Here is a 24,331-nt window from a genome sequence, read left to right as displayed (position 1 = left end):
GTAAAATTTCAAAGTTGAACACATCTTAAATGAGTCAAGGATACGGGCTGTTAAAGTGGAAATGACAAGCTAAAGCTTTGCTGGTTCATGTTATTTCATTACCTTTGTTCTGCATAGTACAGTGCAGGCACACTGAGTGTAGTTTCAGGTTTCATAACGTGAAATGCACTCATGAATTATTCAGATGGAGTTTTTTTTTCTTGCTTTTTGTGATCGATTCAATCCATTTCATATTGTTTATTACAATGCTTTTCATCTGGCATGACTTCTGCTACATAGCTCTGCCATTCATCAACAGTCGGGGTTGTTATTATAATCTAATTTGAGTGATCTGGTGCCTCACACTCACTGTCATTTGATGCATTACCTTAATATGGTGTTCAGCACAACACCGTGTTTACAACAGAAATAGCATGACAGCTAGCCATAAAATAGCAATATCAAATTTAATCTATTTCCATCAATATCTTTTAATACACTATGAATTGTGCATGTTTTTCCCCATTCTCCCTCGAAATGTGAGCAACTATTTCAGCAAGTTCCTTTTTTTCGTTTCTTTACAAGCTCCGTTCTGAACCTCTATTATCCCTTCCATCCAGTAAGTAAATCACAGTCGGCCATTGTTGTATGGATCACCTCAGACAAGACATCTCCCTTTGTTTGCCTTGCTGTTGGGTCTGTTCAGGTCATGTTTGCTCTCTCTCCCTGCCCATAAAGTGCACACACACACCATCGGTACTACAGGGAATCTGACTTTAACAGGCGCTGTTGACTTCATGCTAATCACCTCGTACAGATTTTCATTTGTGAGGCCTGGAGGAGTGACATTTGCTTTCCTTAATTGCGAAGCGGAGCGTCTGAAAGAGGACCAACCCTCTATGGGCATGCCGGGCCCCCTCTAAGGGCCTGACCTTCATCAGTGCGGACGATTACAGCAAATAATTCACCCTTCAAAATTACTGTAAACAAATTGACTTTGGGGATGAGAGAGAGAGGAGGGGGGCTGGAGGAAGGAGGAGGAGGAGGCAAGGAGAGGGCCCGATGGTGACGGGGACTGTTGGGGGGCAGCTGCAGCCTGAAACCAACGTCGACATGCATACACACAACTGCACACACACACACACACACCCACACACAGACGCACCACCTCGGAAATCCCTGTGCCCCCTCCCACACACAGAAGGACCCATGGAGAGGCAGCGACTGAGGCCCTAAGCCGTCGATCCTTCTGCCTCCAAAATTTGCATATGTCTCAATGCACAGACAGAGAGGGGAGCATGTGCTGAATGGGGACCGTGGCGAAGTGGATTACACAGTCAGCGCAGGCGATCTGATGACAGACACGCACAATGCCCCCTCAGCAGATGATAGGCATCATGAGGAGTGGACGGATGAGGATGCAAAACAGAGCCGGGGCCTGAGTGTTGCATCACTAAGTCTGTGCAAACTTTGGGCTACAGTAGAGAAAATGCACTACATTTTAATTAAAATGTTTTTTGGGGGGGATTTTGTGTCGAGTTGTTACCCTGTCCATTTTGTTTGTGTGCTTGAATCAATTTCAACTTTCTGTTAAATGACCCCCGGCAGCTGATCTGTGATCCGTCCTAATCTTTTTCCTCCCCGGCGTAGAGGACGTCAAAACTGATCCGAGATCTGAGCGGAGGAGGTCTCCGCTCTAGTATTGTGACACTCAAACAGGTCTGATGTGGCCCCGCGAAAGCAGTCCTTTGTTCTGCCTGCTGAAATGTGTTGTAATTGTGCTGTGGGATGTCCAGATGGTCGGTTGATAGTGCAGCTGATGGGATTATACCTTTTACCTCTCCCTGGGCCATCTGTTCCCTTTGACTCTCTCCCTCTCTTTTCTCTCTCTCCCTCTGTCGCTCTCTCACTCTTAACCTCTCTCTCTCATACTCTCTCTCTCTTCTCTTTCTCCTCTCCTCCACTCATTTTCCCCACCCTTCCTTCTTTCTCTCCCTCTCTTTCTTCCTCTTAGGCCCAGCAGTCTGGATTCACTTGTCTTTATTGCATAAACCCTAACAGCATTACAGCCACTTGGCATGCAAATGAGGCAGGCGCTGCAGGCTCTGTGCTGAGTCTCCTATATTGTCTGGGGCTCTATAACGGTGGAACTGAGCTATGGAACGTGTGTGTGTATGTGTGTGTGTGTGTGTGTGTGTGTGTGTGTGTGTGTGTGCTTGTGTGTGAGAGAGAGACAGATAGAGATAGAGTGAGAAAAAGAGAGAGAGAGATCCTGTGTGTATTTGCTGTGTTGTTCGTGTGTGTCTCCATGTGTGTGTGTGCGGGGGGTGGATGCTGTTGATGCTGTGTGTGAAAGACTGGGCTATTTGTGAGCATGTTTATGCACCTTTGAGCCCGAGTCTATACATGTTTGAGTGACAGGCAGCCACAAAGAACATTCGTGTCTGAATGCATAATATGCTTGTTGTGTGACAGTACACACACACAAGTGAACAAAAAATGTCACATGGCGAGATTCAGTCTGTCATCGACCACAGGCTATACCGCCTCTGGGCCAATAGGGGGCAGCACCTCTTGATCAATGCAAAGGCAGTCGGTGCAAGTGCAGTGTGTGTGAGCTGAGAGGAAGGATGCCTCTCTCTCTCTGTTTCAGCCACACACACTCAGCCAGCCAGCCAGCCACATATCTGAGGCTTCTCGCCCGGCAAACTCCCGGGGAAGAATGTGTTGCTAATTTAAAGCATGCTGTCAGTCCTGCCTGTTAGTTGTCAGAGCAATATGGAGGACATGGCTGGAATTACATTTTATGACCTGGGTCTCCTTTTTTCTTAATGTGTGTCACATCTCTGTTTTGTTAAAGGTGACTCCAACAAAGCGAGCGATCGCCGTTGATGCATGTTAAATTAGTTTGATATGGTGCTGTGCCTGGGAGAGGGGTGGCGGCGGGGGGTGGGTGGGTTGGATCTCAACTTGTGAGAGCGCACGCAGTTAAGCAGAGGGAAGGTGTATTAAAGTTATTAGACAAAGACATGTTCAACTGGGCGGTTGACAATAGCTTTCTTTTCTCGCTTTACGGGGCGTCACTCTGCTGCTTTGAAGAGTGTGGCGGAGAGAAGAAGAAAAAAGGATGGGTTGGGGTAACCTGTAAAGAACACAGGCACACACACACACACACACACACACACACACACACAAGACAAATGCATACATACGCACACACAACATACAGGGTCCCAAGGGAGCGGGGGAACATGGAGGCGAGGGCTCAACCTCTTTAATTGCTCCCCTCATTAAGAAACTGGTTGCTAGGCGATCCACACCTATCGTGTCATAAACGTGAAACACACAAACAGAACGTCAGCGAACATAATGACTTTGGTGCTCCGGGCAGGACTTTAATTATTTGATTTTGTTCTCCAGTAGAGGAGTCATTAATAAAGACAAAAACAAATAGATTAGCTTTTCCCCCCACCAGGACTGGAGAGCACCGAGATATATTAATTGTCTTAGTCTTTCTTTTTTTTCTCTCTCTTTTTTTATTAGTGGTTGTTGTATTAAACATTACATTTGCTTTTGGTGATAGAACCATTAATGCCCATTAATGTGTAGAGAAGCTTGTTTTAGTCAGTGGTGTATATAAACTGTTTGCCCAGCCATAATTGGCTCTTGAAATCTGAAGATAAGCAATTTGCACAATTGGCCCAAGTCAGTTTTCTCCTTTTTTTTCTTTCTTTCATACAATCTTTCAGCTGTGTGTGTGCTCCCATCTGCGAGTGGAGGCCACGCGGGTCACAAGGTTATGTTTAGTGCCTTTTACTTTTTGGATTTCCCATGGTTTGGTGGTCCTTCTTTTTCTCTCTTTTGGCTGAGCAGGCAATCAGTCTATCATATGGAATCAGTTGGAAGAAAAACAGTAAGTTCTGTTTTTCTCATAGGCCGCCCCCCCCCCAACCCACACACACACCATCAACCCACCCTTCCCTTCCCTCCCCCCGTCCTTTCTCTCGTTCTCCTTCCTCCCCCTGTTTCAGCTCTCTCACAGCTAAATCTGCAGAACCCAATGACAGGAAATTGACCTCACAGCCAAATTCTTAAGCAATTTGATCATGTTTCACAAAGGCTTTTAGGACCAATGTAGGTGCATTAGGAGACTGGAAGTAGTATAACTTTTTTTTTAAATCATAACTTTGCTTGAGTATGATCATCATCATAAGTTATACTGGCATACTAAATACACTGATTGCCGGATGCATACTACTTCCAGTCAAGGCACCTATAATAGGTATGAGGGGGCAGAAAAGCTAATTTAAAAGCAAAAAAGTGATGGAGGAACTAAAGACTCTAGAAGCTGGAAGGAACAAGAAGCAACTAGGTGTGTGATTTGTGAAATGGGGAGGGAGGGGAAAAAAGGAGCGTAGCAAATTATAAAATGTAAAAATGATCCTACCATTCTCGAGATAAGGAGGCGTACCTTCTGAAGGGTCGAGTCTGCGGGCCCTTCGCCCGTGCTTGGAGTTGTTGTGTACGAACATGTTGTCGGAGACAGCCAGGACATGGCCGTCCACATTGCAGGTCGTCGATACGACAACCTGCAGTAGGATTGAAAGTGAAACGTGCAATTAAGAACAATGCTTTGATAAAAAAGAAAGAGAGAAATATACAGTAGTTTTGCAATGATGTTCTGTGGTGCAAGGGGTATGTTGAAATCTTGCTGTCTCCAGGTACATGCCTGGGTGGGTGCTATATCGATTACTTTTTGTCAAACGCCGTGAAGTGGTTGTCCTCTTTGGACATATCGCATTACGGTTACTGGCGCTTCTGAGCCATTTTGTATTTGCTTTTTAGCGTCTCGCATTTGTGTACAGCTAATTGACTTTTCAATCACTAAAATACCATTTCCGTTTACCCACTCTACCAACTGTCATCATAGCCCAAGCTCAGAATTATTGATCAGCTTGTCCATCTATTTGAGGAGGGAAGGCCTCCCTTTTAAAATATTACTGGAGTCATTAGGAACTGAACCGTGCTCCATCCCATCACTCAACAAACATTTTACTAGGATCGGGTTCCAAGCCACACTCCATATTTCATAATGCTTATTTTTGTTGTTGTTTTTTGGCTACCACATCTCCAAACAGTGAGCCGCATGTGAATGGCCAAAGTGTTTCTGAGCCGGAAACAGAGAGCCCCTCTCAGGTTTGCTTTCGCCGGTAAGTGACCTCGGTGTAGCAGTGGAATTTGGGGCGGGGGGGTGGGGGGTTGGGGGTTTGAGGAGTGGGGGAACTTTTTTAGGTTGGTTTGGGAAAGGTGGGGGTGTAAGGGGGGGGGGGAGAGAGAGAGAGAGGGAGAGAAGGGGAAGTGAAAGAGCTCCATTCTTGTGAGCAGGTTCAGAGCTGGGCCAAGCTGAGGATGATGGATTGGGCCCTCTCTGGCCTCCAGCTGGTTTTTGGGGGTAATAAGTGGAGTGGAAGGCATGCAGAATACACAACTTTGGCCAGTGAAACACCTATGGTGGAGCATCTGGGAAATCTATTTAGGGGGAAAAAAATGGCATACTAACTGTTGGAGTAAAGTCAAGGGGGATGATCATCAGCGAGGATTAAAATCATGTTGTTTTACGACTTAAGGGTACACATTTTAGTTTTCCATCCAAAAAAAAAGTGACGCTACAACTAAGTCCTTGGATATATATATATTTATATATTTTTTTTTTGACATATAGGTATTGAGAGGGAAGAGCCCTTGGTGGCTGTCATGCATCAGTCCGCATTCACCCCGAGGGAAGATTTGAGGAGGCAGGGCAGGTCTGATGATGGTGACATCAGGAGGGGACACCCTGTCTTGTCTGTTTCATGTCTGGGGCATTTCCACCTGCAGGATGATGGCTGGTGTGTGTCTATCACAGAGCAGTGCTGTCAGTGACAGACGCCCTCCTGTAAGGCTGCCGCTGCTATCCTGATAGCACAAATGACACTAAACTCTCCCTCTCTCACCTTGACCCAGTGTGGGCTGCTTGTGGTGAGGATGTCTGGGGCAGAATGGATGGATGGTTGGATAAATGGATCAGCAGGGGTGTCAATAATCTGAAGGCTCAACTCCCTGGCACATTAGAAGCGAGAGGGTTAAAGCAGCAGTAAAAGTGTTCAACGGTCATGTCAGTTAGTGTAAATCGCAGCGTTTTGTCAGCCCGCAATAATGATGGTTTTCAGATGGCTTAAGATGGTTTTCATTGGCCGTACAGAGAGACTACATGTGTGTGAGTTTAAGTGTATGCATATGTGGGTAAGAATGGGAGTGGGATGTAGGGAAAGCAAATATATGCACTCCTTGCGTCTATGGGCATGCATCCATATGTGTGTGTGCGTGGGTGTGTGTGTGTGTGTTTGTGCGTGCTTGCGCATATGTGTGTATAAGAAGGTATGCGTTTCCGCTGCCAGACAGATCCTGAGTTAACACTGTTGTTACATGTGGTTGGATCGTCCTCCCCTCTGCGCTGAGGCTCAGAAAGCTGTCAGGAACACAATTCATGGCACTCTTAAATCCTATATCCTTATTTGTGTCAGATGGTATTCCCTAATAAATATTCTGTCCAGAGCGCACAGGATACAAAATCCCTCACTCTGTCTTTCCCTGGTTTTTGCCTCCTTCAGTGCCAATAATAGAATAGTATTTGTATGTGAATGTGTGTCGACGACGTGACTTAGTGTAGTGTAGCTAGTGCATTTGGATCAGCTTCGTGTGTATGTGTGAAAAAGATTTCAGTCACCTGGAATCTGCGCATGTCTCGTGGGTTCCCTGCATTCTTCAGACAGTTCTGATTGCACTTGAGGAAGAACTTTAGGAAGAATCTGAAAGAGAGCACAAAACAAAAGGAAACACTATTAATTATACATTCTCAGTTTAACAACTAAACGACAAAGTTGTGAAATATTTACAGGAGAATTAACACACTCTCAGATCCATTCACACCCAGTCAGTCAGAATCAAACGTGACACTGCACTACTACTAAAGCAAGTCACAGTATTTATCAATTCCCCTCAAAATCATGAGCGTCAGCCTCTTTGTCATCTCATCGCCTCACCTGAGTTCATGGGTCTTTCCCAACACCCATCTGCCACTAACATACAGGAAGTCACTTGATATTCCACCCACCTCTTTAATCCCAGGACACCCCCTGTGCAATTAAAGTTCTCCTGTTCAATAGGGAAGCAAATGAGGCCCACCTGTGACCAGGTCTTGTTTGAAGAGCATCAGGGATAAAGGACCTAACAAGGTGAGAGCGCGCCACAAAACTTATAGTCCTGTCAGGCAATTAGGCGGACACTCCTGGGACCACCGTATGCCGCGCACACGCAGACACACAAGCGTAACGCATACACACACCCATGCACTTGTGGGTGGGTGAGGCAATTATGCCACAAATTACAACCTGGCTAATCGTCTCTGAACAAATGTCACGTCTGAGTGAGATCTGGGCTTGGTTAGTTCGTATAAGCTGCCTCCCTTCTTCCCCTGCTTTACTCTCAGGTCTCGCAAAATGTATTGATAAAGCCGGAGCTGGATATCAGATGTGGCCAAACAGGCATAAAACAGTTAAACTAGGGGGGAGATCAACAACCGGGCCAAAAAGAAAAACTGTTTCAGATGTAGCCTATTGTGTATAATCTTACACAACCATGCAGAATAAACAATGACATTGACTTGTTTTGTTATTTTTTTGCAAATTCTCCCCTCAATTCATGACTGATTGCACCTTTACTTTCTCCAATTCATCATCAACACTGTGCTGAGATATTTGTTTTTTCATCACATTGCACAAACATTACTGTAAGCAATACTGTGGTTTTCTATTGTAACACCACCTTGGCTCACAGAATCACGGTGGCTCATTGGATTACCATAGATTGCACCATAGATTGCATGGCCACTTCATTTAGCTAAATACAGTGGCTTGTGTGGCCTGCGAGGACGCTTTCACAACACTTAAGACTTCTCGTTCGCCCAGTGGGAGCCGAGCCAGGCCATAAATCAGAGTCTGGAATGACCCTTCTAACCCTGGTCACATTAGCACATGCACTGGTCATTTAGAAGCGTTCTTCGATAGACTCCTATATACCGTGTGCTTTCGCTGAGGGCCCAGGAGGGAGAGGAGAGGTGAGAAAATATTTTCACTCCACATCCAAGGAGCTTTGGCTTGGACATCAATAAAAGACGTTTTAACCCATGCCAGAATGCTGATTGCCTGTCGGTGCAGGGTGAGGCCATAAAAAACCCGACTTGTCATTAGTGCATTTCGCTTGATTGTGTTCACAGTGTTTTCAGGTTGCATCTGTTGGCTGATCATCAAAATGACCATTATGTACTCTAATTCCCTGACCCTGTTTTTATTTCCCCAAAGAGTCATAATGTAGAGCAGCAGACATCTGCGGAAAGCAGACCTGAAATACGACTTTTATTTGTCTGTCGCCTCTCATACAGATTGGGTAAGGCCAGTGTGCGTGTTTGCGAGTGCATGTGCGCACTTCGCCGCACATATGTGTACATGAGCCTGAGCATGCACATGCATCGCCCTGTTGGTAGACAATTTATGATGGAACAAGAGGTAGGATACGTTTCCTAGGCAATATGTCGACTTCATAAAAGAAACATTATTTTTCAAAGTTGGTCTTGTCTGTTTTCTTGGATACTTTAATGCTTGTACACACTGTTCGCACTACAGCGAAAGCAAAAGTTGAGAAACAATAAAGGCAAGAAATTGAGTGCCCACGCTATCATAAAGTCGCTTCTTTATGTTTACTGTTATGAAGGCAATTAAGCACAATTTCTCCGCTAAAAAGATAAGCTTAATTTTCATAGTCCGCAGCAGTGGCGGTGCAACAGCATCCATTACATTTGAGTTGGTTAAGATTCTCCATGAGCACAGCGCAAATTGGTCCTTGGTGAAAAGGAGAGCAATTAAGACGAGGCCCCTCTCTCCCTCTCTCTCTCTCTTTTACTTCTTAAATATCTACAGAAGTTTGTGCTGGTGTTTTGGCACGCACGGAGACAAAAGGAGGTTGTTTAATTGTTTTTTAATGGGATATCAAGTCGTCGCTGCCATTAGATGTTGGCAATGGAGGGCAAAGGGGGATAGTGAGAAAGAATGAACTGCAATTAGGTTTGATTAAAGCTATCCTTCTCAATAATCAGCTGTTCTGACAGGACAGGGGGACCCTGGTGGCCGCCGAGATGGAGGAAGGTGTTGAGTGATATTAAGGCCAATGAAGGGGATATTAACATGGCTAATTAAAGCTCTTCCAAAGCCGGGAGAGGAGGCTCTCAGTGGACCGCACTGGATGAAATAATCGGCCGAGGCAGCTATCAGTTGGAGGGGAGAGAGTGTGGGAAGGGGTGGGGAAGGGGGGGTGGGGGCAGTCCATCCGAGGAGAAGAGGGGGGGGGGGGGTTTAGTAGAGGGAGGGATGGTGGGAGGCGTAAAGGAAAACTATGAAGTGTGAAGAAAGACAAAGAGGAAGACATCGACAGGCATATATAGAGAAAAGACTTCCAGGCCTAGCCGTGGAAGCTCATTTTGACATCAACCCTCTCTCAGTCTGCCTGCGTGCCCGAAGTCTGCCAGTATAACTAAGACCTGACATTGGCTTTTATCTTCCGACAGCTAGTCATACAAGGTCCACAAATCAACGTTAAAACAATCCTGCTCATGCCTCGGTCTATACGGCAATTAATAGGATTCTCCTGTATGGTATACCTCCCATGCTCGCCCACTGCCGAAGCTACTAATCATGCCATAATGATTTCTCTCCCTCTGGTCAAAGGGGAAATAGATTGTCTCTTTAGTAATGCAGCAGGCTCGGCGCCTTCCACTCCCTGGCTTCACAGACCCGGTAATTGAGGAGAAAAAGGCCGACTTTGGCACTTTGACTGATTTGAGGGCTGCTAGACCCTCTTATCTTTACTCTGATCATTTTAGGCTGACACTCAAAGGAAGACCCATCGCCCTAATTCTAGCTCACCCTCTCCAATCATCAAACGGAAAGAGGAATAGGAAGAGAGAAAAAAAGAGAGAGAGAAGAGAGCGGGGGGAAAAACAAACACGCGAGGTGAGGAAGGCCTTCTCTCATTTAAATGGCCAACTTAATTGCAGGGTTGATGTCACTCATGCGTAAATGTCCATCCCTTTGATTTAAGTGAAGAGGGCAAATAAGGATAATGTTGTATTATTAAGAAGACCACGGAGGTTAGCTGGCCTGTCAATTTCAATTATTTTTTTCAGTCATTTATTTTCGGTATTGTTTTATTTTTAACGACTTGTAATGTAATGTTAAATCTGAGCCGTTTGAAATTATTTCCACTATTTATCACTGTACATGAGAGTATGTTTTTGTGTTTTCCCATTTTCAATACTACATCTTGTTCTTATTGTACAAAAGAGCTTCCCCCATATTTGTTTAGCCCGTTACACAATACAATGACAGATGGCCACAGTATCTGTAAGAGTCAGGTATTGACAACTCTTAGCTCCTGATTGGTGCCCCGGCACTAATGACTAGCATGCAGTGTCCACAGCCGGCAGCCATGACAGTGAGGTCATCCGTTGCAGGGCGGTGAGTATCGATCACCACCCAGAGCTCTAGCCCATCAGGCCCCAGCTGCCTCCCAGAGTCAATGGGCCCCTGTTACAGGAGCCCTGTACCAAACAGGCTCCCAACACCAGACTACAATCTGCTGACACCAGATCTCTACGCTGAGATAGTAGTACACGGGTCAATAGCGTATCGGATTTCCAAAACGCCAGGGTCTTAATGTCAAGCCTGCTGCCTTCCCCATACCTACTGCTCCAGTTATTAGGCACTCCACTGAACTGCATTCAGATCCCTGTTGTGACAAGGCGGTAAGAAGGTAAAACGAGAAATAGAGACACTTATAGATCTTAATCTTTTCCCGAACGCTTATTTATGCAACCGAGTGGTCATGAAAATATATACGGCAGTTAAAGTCCCTGGGAGGCCGAGTAGTGGAGCCGCATGGCCATTTCTGTCACATTCTGGTCTCGACCGCTGTCTTCCCTCGTCAAGCGGAGCTGTTTTTCTCGCCTTAGCCGAAGTAAACCACAGCACATTAACAATATTTGCTCTACCCCTGTACAAGCGCCCAGGGACCAGACCCACAGATCCTATCACTTCTTTATCAGGGAACAAGTGCCTCACTATACAACCTTATTGGGTTTGGGAGATTAACCCCTTCCACTCTCCGTGCTCGGCCCCATCTCCTCCGAGAGCAGCACGGCAGATGTCACTGTGATTATTATTGTTCGACATCAAATCTCCCCAACTACATGTCTCCGAGAATTTATTGGGTATTTCCAAGGCCTTCCTTTTCTTTTTCTTTTCTTTTCTTTTATGTTTGTATTTCTTTCTTTATTCCAGCTGCTATTGTCAGTTCATTTTGTTGTTTCATATTTCATATTTTTTGTTTGCGGTGTGTGTGTGTGTGAGTGTGTGTTGCGGGAGTGTCACAAATAATTCATGTTCTTCCTCTGCACCCTAAGATGTAGCTGTGTCCCTCCATTCATCCCTCTTTACCCTCCTCCTCCACCATCCCCCCATTTTCTCTAATGGGCAGAGTGGCATTGACATTATTTCACTTGAGGATCCCTCACTCTGTCAATCCCTCTTCATTTAGTCCATGGCTACAGGACTCATTATGGTATACCTTCCTCCTTCTCTCTCTCCTTCTCTCTCTCTCTCTCTCTCTCTCTCTCTCTCTCTCTTTCTCTCTCTCACTAGCAGTCATTCTCCTCACCTCCTGTCTCACTCGCTTGCTTGCTTGCTAGCTTTCTCTCTCTCTCTCCGGACACTGTTAGTTTCTTACTTAAGAGAATGGCTCGTCTTCACAAATGGTTTCACGTCAAACCCACTCCTAGCGAAGCCCCACACTGATTCCCTTCAGGCTTTGGCACAGGTTTACTGTTACAGATTAGACGAAGACTCGGAGCTCCTGCTAACTATCCATCACTTGCTAACGGTGGACTGAGGCTGTGTGCTTTATGCAGCTTTTAGCTCCAACCCCGCACACACACTGCATGTTTAGCCCCGAGCTTTCTCTCTCTGCCTCTCCCATCCCCTCACATCAAGATGCTGTTGAGGGCTGTGTACTGTTGCACGCTGTTCTTTGTTTTACTCTGAATACTGCCTTTTCTCCACCAGGACTTTGAACGCAATATGATGAGACGCAAAACATAAATAATTCTGCGCTGTTTTCTCCTGCGTGGCTCTATTGCATAGGAGAAAAAAAAACACTGGTTGCTGCTACAGCGTCCAACCTTATATACATCCAAATTGGAATACATGAATATTATCAAGTCATCACCGGCACCATAGAAAACATACGATGATGATTACTGATAATGACTATGACAGCCTCAACGAGGTCGGCCGGGAAGGTTGCTGACATTACAAAAAATAATCACGTATGTCAACAATGCACTTCTCTGGAATATTTACTCTGCTGGACCCAGCTGGACGGCAGAGTAGGTATATAAGCACTGGAGCTCGGGGGCCTTGAGGAAATACCAGTCAGCACCTCCCTGCACTAGTGAGATGGAAGATAAGCATATGTTGGGGAGTAACTGGCCTGGGTGAATAGTAGTATTTAGGGTGCTGGACGTGAATCCTGGAAGGCCCCAGAGCCGCTTCCACAATGAGAGCCATACAGCACAGCGGTTCTCTCTCCATGTGGCACCTTGGAGTGATCAGACCCAGGCCAGACGCAGAGGAACGCAGCTGTACAGGCAAGGCCAGCGGGGGGGCTTTGACCGTTTACAGACAGCCATGCTGAATCCAACGGGCCGGCGGGGGCTTATTTGCATGTGTGTGTAGTTCTGTGTGTGTGTGTGTGTGTGTGTGTGTGTCCGGGGTTGTGTGGTTGTGTCTGTTACGTATGGGTGGTTGAGTCAGTGGTTTTTCTGTGTGTCCATGCATGCTCAAACACATGCGAGTGTATTTCTACATCGTATTATTACTAATGTATAATACATACATCCAAAGTGGCTGTCAGGACTGGTCAGTCATCATAAAACATGAGGCAGCCACTCTGACATCGCCGCCGCATTAACGCGTTGTCAGAAGAAGAGGAGGAAGAAGAAGAAGAGAAAAAAAAACACACACACCCACTGTGGACTGTCATGTAGGCAGGGGGGATAGAGACAGAAGAGACAGAGAGCGGGTCGGTGCTTAAAGCTAACAGGTAACCTTTCTGTGCACCTAGGACAAAGGCAGGGGGAAAAAGAAAATGTCAAATTAAGAGAGGCCAGGCAGAGAGACGTGGCTGCCATATTTGTGTGAAAGCCCAGTGCTGTTGGCAGCAGAGATGGCTGCTTTCTGATTCATCTGGGGCCGTATGGCAAAGCTTTGTCAGTCTGTGCGAGGTATAAATAATTCAGGGTGAGAGATGGCAATTACAGGGCCCTGCACAACCAAAATGAATATTTTATAAGGACTAAAACTGCCCTGGAATGAATCACACACATGGAGTCACACACACACACACACACACACACACACACACACACACACACACACACACACACACACACACACACACACACACACACACACACACACACACACACAAGCATAAGTGAATGTGAGCACGCGCACACACACATAAGCACACATATACCCCAACACAAACACACAGACACACAAAGGTAGCACATATGAACCCTTAGCATAGATGTTGTATTGTTGACAATATAACTATTATTCTATATAAAGCCCAGCATTGTGGGTTAATCATTTATAATACGCTCACATGGGTTATTGCTCACAGCGTTTGGAAAAGGGTGAAGGAGCCTGTTAGATTTGTTGTTCTGTTTTGTTATTCTGACGTGAGACAATTTAGCAGAAAAAAACAAATATACTTATTTAAGATTTTAGTAAACTGTTCAGTAGGCCATATGAAATACATCAAGATAATAAAAATGCATATAAAAGCAAAAAGTGTTGTAAATATATAGTGAAGATCTACACAAAAAAGCAGTCTCCAGAGACTCTGAGCCTTTACTTTTGACCCTGTAAATATGGTCTTTGTGTGTGAGCAAAAGGAGGGAGGGATGGGGGGGGCCAAAATGCTAATGGGAAAAGATTAAACCCAAAAGCCGCCTGGAGCATTTACCTCTAAAGGGTTTTGTCTGTCAGGTTTCCTGCAAAAACTCTGTCTTTATAATTCTGAGACAAAAAATAACATTGTTCCCCGGGCCTGAGGAGCGCAGTGGCTTGGTTGAATGGCCATTGTGTGGGCCTAGCTAATGATACCTTAGCTTTTGTGAGAGGGAGGCCAGGTAGGTCTGTGACATCAGCGCCACACAAGTGCTTCTCTGTGCGGATGTTTAGGGAAGGATTTCGTCCATGGTGGGAAAAGGGTATAGAGAATAAACAGTTGCTGTTTTTGTACCAGCATTTTGAACCCAACCCCCTCACCCCCTTTCAAAGGCAGGGGTAGCCTGAGAAAAAAAAAAGGATTTAAAATAACCTTTAAATTTGAAATCATTACTTATATCTTATTATGTGAATACAATACATGTATAAACATTTCTGAAAGAATTACTTCAGCAGAGAATGATGTTATTCCAGGCTTGTCTTTTTTTTTCTTCTTCTTTTTCATCCTCTCTTTTTTTTCAGCGGGAGTGTGGGCGTTTTTTATTGTCAGTCCAAAGGGAAGATGGCAACCCCTCTGAGGGAGGAGAGACCCCAAGCATGAAGACACAGATCGCATGTGTTGGAAAAAGTGACAGCGAGGCAAATGCTAAGAGAAAGCTGCTTCCTTTACCACCACCGCACACTGTTAGCGATATAGCTAGCTGTTGTGAAGGCAGCTGACAAAACCCGTAGCGTGGCATGTCTCGCCCCGTTTGTGAGTTTTCAAAGAGTGTGATTTGCAAATAACATGAGTCTCTGGGCATAGACTGGGCATGTAAGTATGGTGAACAAAGCCCCCCTGCTCTGCTGAGGGAAACCCTGACTTGTCAGCTCAGTTCTTTGTCAGGGACCTGACAGATAAATAGACAGCGTTTTGCAGCTCACTCCTCCTGCCTTATGTACACAGAGGCGTGCGTCTGCTTCCACATACAGGTTGACTTGCTTTAGGGGAGGAAATCTGTTGAAAGGTACCCCACCGGCTTCTCAGGGCAATGACTGAAAATATTGTGGGGCCACTTCAGACAGCCCCTCAGACAACAAACAAAGGGGGGTTGATGTGTAACCAGATAAGACGCAGATCGAATAGCTGGGTCTAAGCACCACTACAGGGCTTATTTTTCATGCAAATTACTACTAATGAGCTTCCTGAAATCTGACTAATTATATCAAAGTGATTTCTTTAATTAGTTTGTAATAATTCAGCGCATAAACATCATAGTAAACAGATTAAGCTATATAAAAATATCAATTTGTCACACTTTATACGAGTTGTTGTGCGGCCGACGCTAATCTTGCTTCTCCAAAATGCCAAGGCAAACATTTGTTAAAGAATTAAATATGTGCTTAGAGAATGTTTGGTAACATTAAGGAGGCATATCTTTTGCATATTTGTCATGGTTTCTCCAATGATCTCTCTCACTCTCTCTCGCTCTTTATATATACTGTATGTAAGAGAGAAGCCACCAACAGAATAAATCTAACTGGTGAGAGACAGTCAAGCTGATAATAAGGTTATATATGATTAAATGCAATGTAGGTTTCTATAATTAAAAGCCATTAAATGCTGTGTTAATATCCCACTGAAAGAGTTCTTGTTACTGCAATCCGACATAAAGAGATTACACCACTGAGTGGCTGGAAATACTATCTGTCAAATCCAAACACCTATTTGAAAAATAACAGACAACTTCGGGGAAAGATAAGAAATTGCATTTATCTACCACTTTGCACCTCTTGTTAATCCAACAACATTCCTCAAACCCCTGAAGAGTGAAAATACCTAATATACTAGCAGTCACAAGAGAACTGCTACGACTACCGATCTTTCTGATACCCTCAATCTGCACTGAGATGGATTAAACATTCAATTTGTTACTCGCCAGACCACCACCTTGGTTCACCACTTACCATACAAATGGAAAACACGCTAGTAATCTATTAGCCTGCCCGGCCTGACACTGTATTATGTTGTATTTGTATTATATTTACTTCAGGGAAATTACGATTCAAGTCATATTTATCTTCATGTGGAAATGTGTGTCTAAATGGAAATCACCTATAGTGCGAGTGTGGATGCAGAGCAATACTAATGTGATCCATGAACCGTGCGATTTAGTCACCCTCTATGGATGCACTATGGGCTGATTCTACATATCAAACATGCTCTCCCCCTGTTCAAGCCCATACCCAGAGCCCCTGATGCTGTTTGATAATTATTACGCTTACATTACAACACAAGACCTTGCCTGTGGAGCTGGAAGAGCAGCCCCTTTCCCCGTAAACACACACACACACACAAACATACGCACGAGCAACGCACACATGCACGCCCGCACACCCTTTGTCATATACAGTAGTAAACAGCTTCCCAGTAAGCTGTTTGCACTTCACTGCCCGCTCTAGGAAATAAAAACAAAGAGCAAATTGGGGGTTTTGCGTCTGAGTGAATAAATAAGGTTGTTTTACTCACAGAATCCATTACCTTTTAAAACATGTGCCTAATGCGTTCAGCCCTTCATTTTACAAACAAAGCCTAAATTAGGAATTAAATACATTCGTATTTAGATAACGGCATTAGCTTCATGACATCAATGTGAAAAACTTGGACGCCATCCATATCATTCCCATGCCTCCATTGTTACGTTAAATTGCAATATTAATCCTGGCTCAAACCAAGGTACTGTAGCTTTTATGCGGTGCACTTGAATTATGCTATTGAAGTAATTGATAGTGATTCAGTCATTGAAGGTACTAATCCCATGATTCAGTTCATCTCTCTCAGTGCCATTTACCTCCAGATGTTTAGAGTTTGGGGTAATCAATAAAGAAGGAATAAAGATTGGCATTCACAATACTCCCCTTGACAAGCTCCAGCCGAATGTTTGTCAAGCAAATTAAACACACTTAGACTTTTCACCTGCTCCTACAACGACACCACATATGGCCGTGAAGTTAAAAATAAGAAACTCTGCATACATTACCATGCATAATGCACAACTCCCTCCATTTAATATGCAAATTTTGTAAAATATTACTGAATACCTTCTGTTCGGAATGAATAAATTTGAATTGCAATTAGAATAATCTTGTATAATTAATGAAAACTGTCAATTTTGGTTCCGAAGTAATTTGATTAGCATGTTGATAGGACACTTATCAAGTTCAGTAAACTGTTAGATTAAGAAGATGAAAAAAAAAAAAAAAAAGATTCTAAGGATATTTTTCTCAACGGCTCTGACATTTTCCCTTGGCATTGTAAACAAAGACAGGAGCTGGCAAACTTCCTGAATCGAGGGGCGAGAGAGGAGGGGAGGGTGGAGGAACAGAAAAAGAGAAATAGAGACGAGGACAGAGATAGAGAGCCTCTTGAGATAATCTGTGAATCTCAGTCCACAGATGAAAAGGAGTCTATCGTCAAGGCTCCTGAGTGAGCTACTCATCTTTGCCCTCTGCTCTCCAGCTAAGCCCAAGTTTATGGGATTTATCTCGTGAACCATTTGTAGTTTTTCACATCACATGATGAGTTAAAAACAGCACACAGTGTTTCTAAATGTTTTGAGGCTATAAATGTATGAATCCTCAGCTAAAACCCACAACTGATCCCGGTCTGCAAATCTTCTGAGAGTAGCTATCTATTAGCGATCAACAAATTGATGCACGCCATTGTTGCATTGTATAAAACACAACCATCTGTACTGTCTACAGATGAACAGAGCGAGTGACCTCCTTTTCCCCTCTCTTTCTCTGCTCATTAGCTATCCTGAACCTTTCTCTCCTGCTTTCAGTTTTCAAACCCCCAAATGAGACCTAAATCGCTTGCAATACAGGTTAGCTCGAGGAAGGGGGAGTAGAAGGGGGGCTGCAAACATCTGTCGTGCTAGGTACCCGCACGCAGCTCGGGGTATCTCCTGCGAGGAACTTTGGGGATGTTTAATTCATAAACGCTGTCATCCATGTAAACCTCCTGATTTCATAATGACTAACTCTTGGTGGTTTAATTAATTTAATAATGCCTTTCAGAAGCCATAAATGAAAGGGTCTCTGAAGTGGTGCATTAATTAGCCGGCGCCGATGCTAGCCCTGTCAGACTGGTGGCTGTCAAAAGCAGGGGCAAAGCAGTGGAGGATGGGCACAGCTGACGTCCCGAGGTCAGAGGTCATGCCAATCACGCTCCTCGCCACACTTAATGAGTCATAATTTGTGTCGAGTATACACATGTATTAGGGTCAACCTGTGGTCATGTCCATAATTCTCTCCCATTGCTAGGCTACATGAAAATAACTGGTGGGGGCGACAAGGTAGATACATTCTCGGTAATAAGCTGTGGCACGGACACATTATGTTGCTTCTTGTATTTACATGGCAAACCGCCTCGGAAAGTTCAACCCATCCGAGCTTTGCTTTTTAACCTTTTTCATAATGCTGGTGTCGTTGTTGCCGACATCTTTGGCCTTAATTACAGTCTTATGGCATACTTGCTCACAAGGTTATAACATAGAATACATCAAAGTTCATTAAAAGTCTCAACTCAACTCAACGCATGAGCACACAAAATCATCACAAACCCAGCCAGATTATATTCCAAGCTAACGCCATGCATCTCATAAGGAGGTTGTTTTCCTTTTTCCTATTTCATAAATATGAACGGGCGAGGTTTGTGTCTGTGCCTGTCCATTTATTACCATAAAAATCAGCTGACTGAAGTATCTCACTATCTGTGGAGGCAATTAACTGTTTTGAGAGAATGCGTAATATGGGACTTTGTAATGGTATCATTTGGAGTCAAGGCACAGATGCGCCGTGCAGAGCCATACTGTAATTAGAGAGAAACGCTGTACAGGTTTTCCACTAATTAGCAAATTATGCTGAAAATAGCATCAAGCTAATTAACAGTTATTATGGCATTTTTGAAAGTATGACTTTAATTAGCAAAGTCCTGACGCAGGCAATTTCAAACTCGTCTCCGAGAAGATGAGGAAGAAGGGAGGTAGAAAAGAAAAAAAACATGGGGCATGATCAAGAAGATACCCAGATTATTATGATGCCGTCAAAAAAAACAAAAGGAAGGGGAGAAAAAAAGAGAGAGAGACTGAGTGAGTGAGTGAGTGAAGGGAGGAGGAGGAGGAGGACTGGGGGGGGGGGGTAAAGCTTTTGTGTGTTGTGTCTGAATCTCCATCCAAATGAGGGGACATGTGTGCTGTGCCACGTTGCCAAGAGGAGCCCTGAGCCGTGTGCCCAGTGTCAGGTGGCAGCAGCTCACCCCTCAGCTACCAGGCGAAGACGGGAGTGAGCTCAGCTGGTGCCCACAGCCACTCACTTATTCTACTCCGCTGCACATTAAAGGAGCCCTCGAGTGGAGCCAAGCAACGCCAGCCAGCCAGCCAGCCAACCTGACAACAACACTCCCACCTCCTCCCGCATTTCCACCAGTTCCTCTTAGCACATCCAGGGAGGACCCACCTTGGAACCTAACGACGCGCCAGTGACAGCAGAAAAAACCTGAAGGATTCTGCATCCTCTCAGCTTACGAAAGAAAAACTTTTCTCTGTCATTATGGTAATGCTGTTTGGAATCTTTTTTTTTTCGGCAAAACCTCATTCATTTTCACAATTGTTGATCCAGTGGAAGAAATTGAGTATTTGGTAGATGTTTGGTAGAAAGTGTTGTGTTTTTTTAAAGGGGACCTGTGCAGAGCCTTTTGAAGGGAGAAAGTGTCACCGGTGGAAGTGGAGAAGAGAGCAAAAGACGAGTGGAAGAGATGGAGGAAGAGAGGAGAGAAGGAGAGGGGTGGACTGAAGGGTCTTTGAAGGCCCAGTGTGTGAGAGAGAACAGAAGTGTGCCTAGCCCCAGGCAGCCTACGGCTCAGGCCCATTAGCTAGACTGACCTTGCCCGCGCCTTTGTCTTTGTGCTCTCCTCCCGCTGCTTCCCCTTCTCAAGCATTCCCTTTTTGTTGTCTCCGAGCGAAATTGGGAAGGGGGCCATATCTTTCAGCTCCCCACCCCCCATCTACTACTCCACCACCCCCCATACACACACACTCACCCCACGCCTTGCCTGGAGCCTGTGCCCCCAAAGGGTTCGGTACAGTGACACCCCTAGCCGGTAGCCACCTCTGCCCCTGACGAGAACTTGGCTGGAGTGGTCAGTGCCCTCCCAAAGACCCCCAGAGAACATTCTGCATATCGGAGGAGGGGGGCAAATCGCCGGCCTCACATACGTGTACCCACTCTGGGCAGCCTGCCTCTTTATTGCCTGCCTCTCATTTGAGAGGATGGAGCTTGGCTGCCAAGTTTTGACACCGCCACATATGGCCTCCTCCATCAATCGGACTAATCAAGCATCAAGGGGAGGCAGGACCAGCTTAATTGCCAGCCAGATATAGCCGCTCTCACTTGACGTGCAACCTGAAATAGAAACAGGTCTAAGGAGACATGACAGGAGATAAATGAATACAGCCATTGTTCTAATAATTATATTAAAATACACTTCTTTACACTTAATCTGCACTCCGCTAAATATCCACTCATGCAATAGATCCTGTTATTTCAACATGACAAATCAACACTATTGCAAATATTGCCTTAGTATAGCGTCATCTGCTCATTAAAATGTGGATTATGTTCACATTTGTAATGTTTGCTACCTCAGGATAGAGAAGTGTACTGTAAGTTTTTTTTCCCATGCAGGCTGCAGTGCTCTGCTCCTCCAGAGTCCTTGAGGCATTCTGCCTGCCTCTCTCAACTTCCTGTTTCCCCACACCCCCCACTGGGGTAGCAGCCACGGAATAACTTAGCACATGGAATGAGCAGGAGAGATCAACAGCAGTGATCCATTCATCTTGAGTTTCTCCTGTCACTCTCTCTTTCCGTTTGTAAACACTGAGGGTCTGTGGTCAGAATGGCCTTTTGTCCACTGTGTTTTTCTGCATCCCTCTCTCATTCACTTCAAAGGTAACAAGTGACAGATGTCTGTCTTCTCTGCGTTCTTAAACGCCGAGGCTCCGCGATAGCATCTGGGGCTGAATGTCAAACTGTGAAATCTTCCCTAAGAATGTACTGTGGTTATGCCAAGCTCATTGTTATTAATGTCAGGGACACTGCCTACAGAAGTATTTAAGATACTCCCTGTAGTTCACAGCAGGGGGCATGTGGGAAGGAAGGGGGGCCGGGGGGGACACGTATGTAAAAATGATGGACAACAATTATTAGAAAAAAAAATATTGAAATATATAACAAAGGACAAAGTGAACAGATGAATAGCTCAATTAGAACTATATCAAGGTTTCCTGGTGGGTGTGCAGCGGCTTCTTAAGAGAATCTGACTTTGCACAAATCAATTTAGCCACAGGAGATGATAAAAACAAAAAGGAATATATAATATGGTAAAACAGATGTTTGGCTTGGATTAAAGGGGTTCTTTGGAGTCGCGGGAACTCGAAAGAAAACATGGCAAAGGTGGTGGCGTTTTGAGCTTGTAATCACAGCACGGCGCCGTGTTTATTTAACTTTCTCATCTCCATCGCTGCCTGCTTTCCGTATTTACATGTTTAATTGAGAAGTGTGCTGCCGGTTTCTTGTGCCCATCTGCCGAGTCCCTTCCTCTTATCAAACTCATTCCTCAAACTGACAGCTCTCCCTCTCTGCATATCTCCCCCTCACTCCCGTGCCACCACACTATACTGACTCCTCTCTTCTCCACTATCCCTGTCCCTCTCCAATCTGTCCAGGGCCGGATATGAGTAATGACAATGCATTTCCCCCCCGCAAATCCAACCAATAAGTACAAACACGCACAGGCAACCGTCACAAGAACATTCTGTACATCACGTCTTGAAACTCTGTGTTGTGCAGCCCAGGTTTTTCTCTTTTTTTTTTTTTACCACACGTCTAAATCACCGCCTGTCAAGACGCAACATGTGTGTCATTGTATCCCCATCAGCGTGTTTCATTGTACACACTACCACCTCTGAAGAGCTGCCTCTTATCAGTCGAGTGTCAGAAAGCCCCCCCAGCACCAGCACCACCTCCTCCCCGCGCTGCCTTTTCTAAATGCTTTTCTATTAAGAGCTGTGTTGTGTCCCTCTGATAGCGCCGGCTTCTCCACTTCATCATTCATAATCCCAATGGGCATCAATGGACTCTGTTGGCTCGCCATCGCCACCAAAGGCTTTTGTCAGTCCGTGCAAATGAAAACAACCCTAAATGAGAGGGGAGAGAATCTGAGGAATTCACTTTTAAGAGACATGCAAATGGCTCCGATAGGCCTTGGCACTCCAGTCTTGAATGGTCCACTCCACACAACAAGGAACCGGCGATACCTCACATGTTTGGAGTGAGCTTTCAGTCCACTTCAATTCTTTCTACATGGTGTAAAAAATATGGAGGGCATTTTAACAAGTGTAAAATGATACTACTTATGGGTCTTTGTCTTTTAAAATGCTGTTCTATTTTAGCTAAGCGCAACGGTATGACAGAGAAAAAACAATACATTCCCCCGAGGTGGACAAGTGCTCTGCAGATCAAAGTATGAGAACCATATGGGAAAACAAGAGGGAAAAAATATCCCTACATTAGGAGCGACGGTGTAGGGTGTAACTTTCACCAGCTCTGAGAAAAAAGTCTAAAATGATGTTCCCGCCCTTCGCAGCATGCAGAAGTCCCGCTGGGGGCCTCGATGTGATCAGCAGCATCCCCACCACGTCTCCTCATTATTGAGTAAATAGGTTTGGGCATGTCCTCAGTAAACAAAGCCAAGACTGACAGTTAAGGGAGTGAGGGGAGTGGGAGGCAGCCTCGTTCCCAATTAGAGTCGCCTCAGGCAAAACTTTAAAGAGGAGATCAATCCTACAGATCGCTAAACTGATCCTGTCACAGGCTGGGGATATTTAAACCGCGGTGCAGAGCCGAGCCGCGCGGGGCAGTTCTCAGTACAGTTTGACTGTGTGTGCTAATGACTTGGGGGTAGGCTCTCTCACCAGGACACACACCCCACAGCGAAGGCGGCCGTGATTGACGGGTGAAATCGGACCTCAGCTGCAGTTCTCGGCACAGTAGGGGCCAGATGGGGGAAATAGTGATTTGCGTTTTTTAGTATGCAGCTCCTGCACTTACGGATATTCCCTAATTGTCTCCCTTACTTACCTGTGAGGCTGTTTCCCATCACAGATGCAGAGTACATTTCAAATTAACCCCGGATGTTTTGATTCTTTTTTTTATTTTTTATCTCACCCTACACCTTTGAAAGCAGACTTATTAAAATGTGCCAGTGGGGCTCATCCCTGTCTATCTACTCAAGGTAAAAAAAAGTTAGTTCTCGCTAATGTTGAGAGAAAAATAAAGTGACTAACACAAGGGGAATGAAGCTGGAGTGGTGGAGATGACACCTGAGTTTAATCACATAGTCAATTCCTGACATCCTGCTATAGCAGCAGATACTGTATCTTTGACTACAAGTGAGTAGCTGGCACACTCCAACTCCCAGGCACACATGAGTAATGTGTAATGAGCTACCAGGCTCTCTGCAACTGCAGAGGAACTGAACATTTAAATGAGCGAATGATGCATTATGTATATCACCAAGGTTCCTGTGCAGGAATTAATCATGATCATAAAAAGCCAAAGACAAAACAACATGCTCAGGCCATCGCTAAATTGTTGTGATCTAATGCAAAACAAATTCATTTTTCATGCCATTAAAGATAAAGAAAATCTTAAAGGGTTCGGTTTTGCTTGTCTGCGTCTCTTATTGAGAGTCATTCACTTTCAACTTTATTTGCGGATTATTGCAAATCCCCGGTACAAATCATATCATGAAATCATGTAGCTGGGACATTGGATGTGTTCTGCTAATGCTCAAGGAAGATCCCCTGAGGGAGCCATTGAGTGGGGGAGAAGGGAGAGAAAGGGAGAGGCAGATAGAGGGAGAGAATGCAAAAGAGAGGTGGAGAGAGAGAGAGAGAGCCACAGGATGGGGAAGGGAGGGAAGGGCGGGAAAGAAAGACAGAGAGAAGGGAGGGCGGCAGCAGTCAAGCTGCACTTTATCCTGACAGATCTCCTTTACACACTAATTTCCTTGTTAAAGAAGAGAAAATGGCACTCAATCCGGAGAAATCCTTTTCTCCTGGAGCAGGCCTGTCAGCTGAGGGATGAGT

General features: G+C 45.0%; 1 protein-coding gene across 4 annotated transcripts in view; it reads right to left on the bottom strand.

Annotated features, from left to right (window-relative positions):
• LOC307257711 (transcription factor COE3) overlaps positions 1-24,331 on the bottom strand; it is a 68,655-nt gene that overhangs the window by 20,961 nt on the left and 23,363 nt on the right. For all 4 annotated transcript variants that reach the window (XM_080037000.1, XM_080037002.1, XM_080037001.1 and 1 more), the window contains exons 7-8: positions 6,746-6,827; positions 4,451-4,568 (exon numbers count right to left, since the gene is read on the bottom strand). In XM_080037000.1, the coding sequence (XP_079893126.1) occupies positions 4,451-4,568; positions 6,746-6,827 (200 nt within the window). The remainder of the gene's footprint in view (positions 1-4,450; positions 4,569-6,745; positions 6,828-24,331) is intronic.

Source organism: Ammodytes marinus (assembly GCF_949987685.1).
Source record: "Ammodytes marinus genome assembly, chromosome: 11".
Taxonomy (NCBI): Eukaryota; Metazoa; Chordata; class Actinopteri; order Uranoscopiformes; family Ammodytidae; genus Ammodytes; species Ammodytes marinus.
This window is presented reverse-complemented; position numbering and strand designations above follow the sequence as displayed.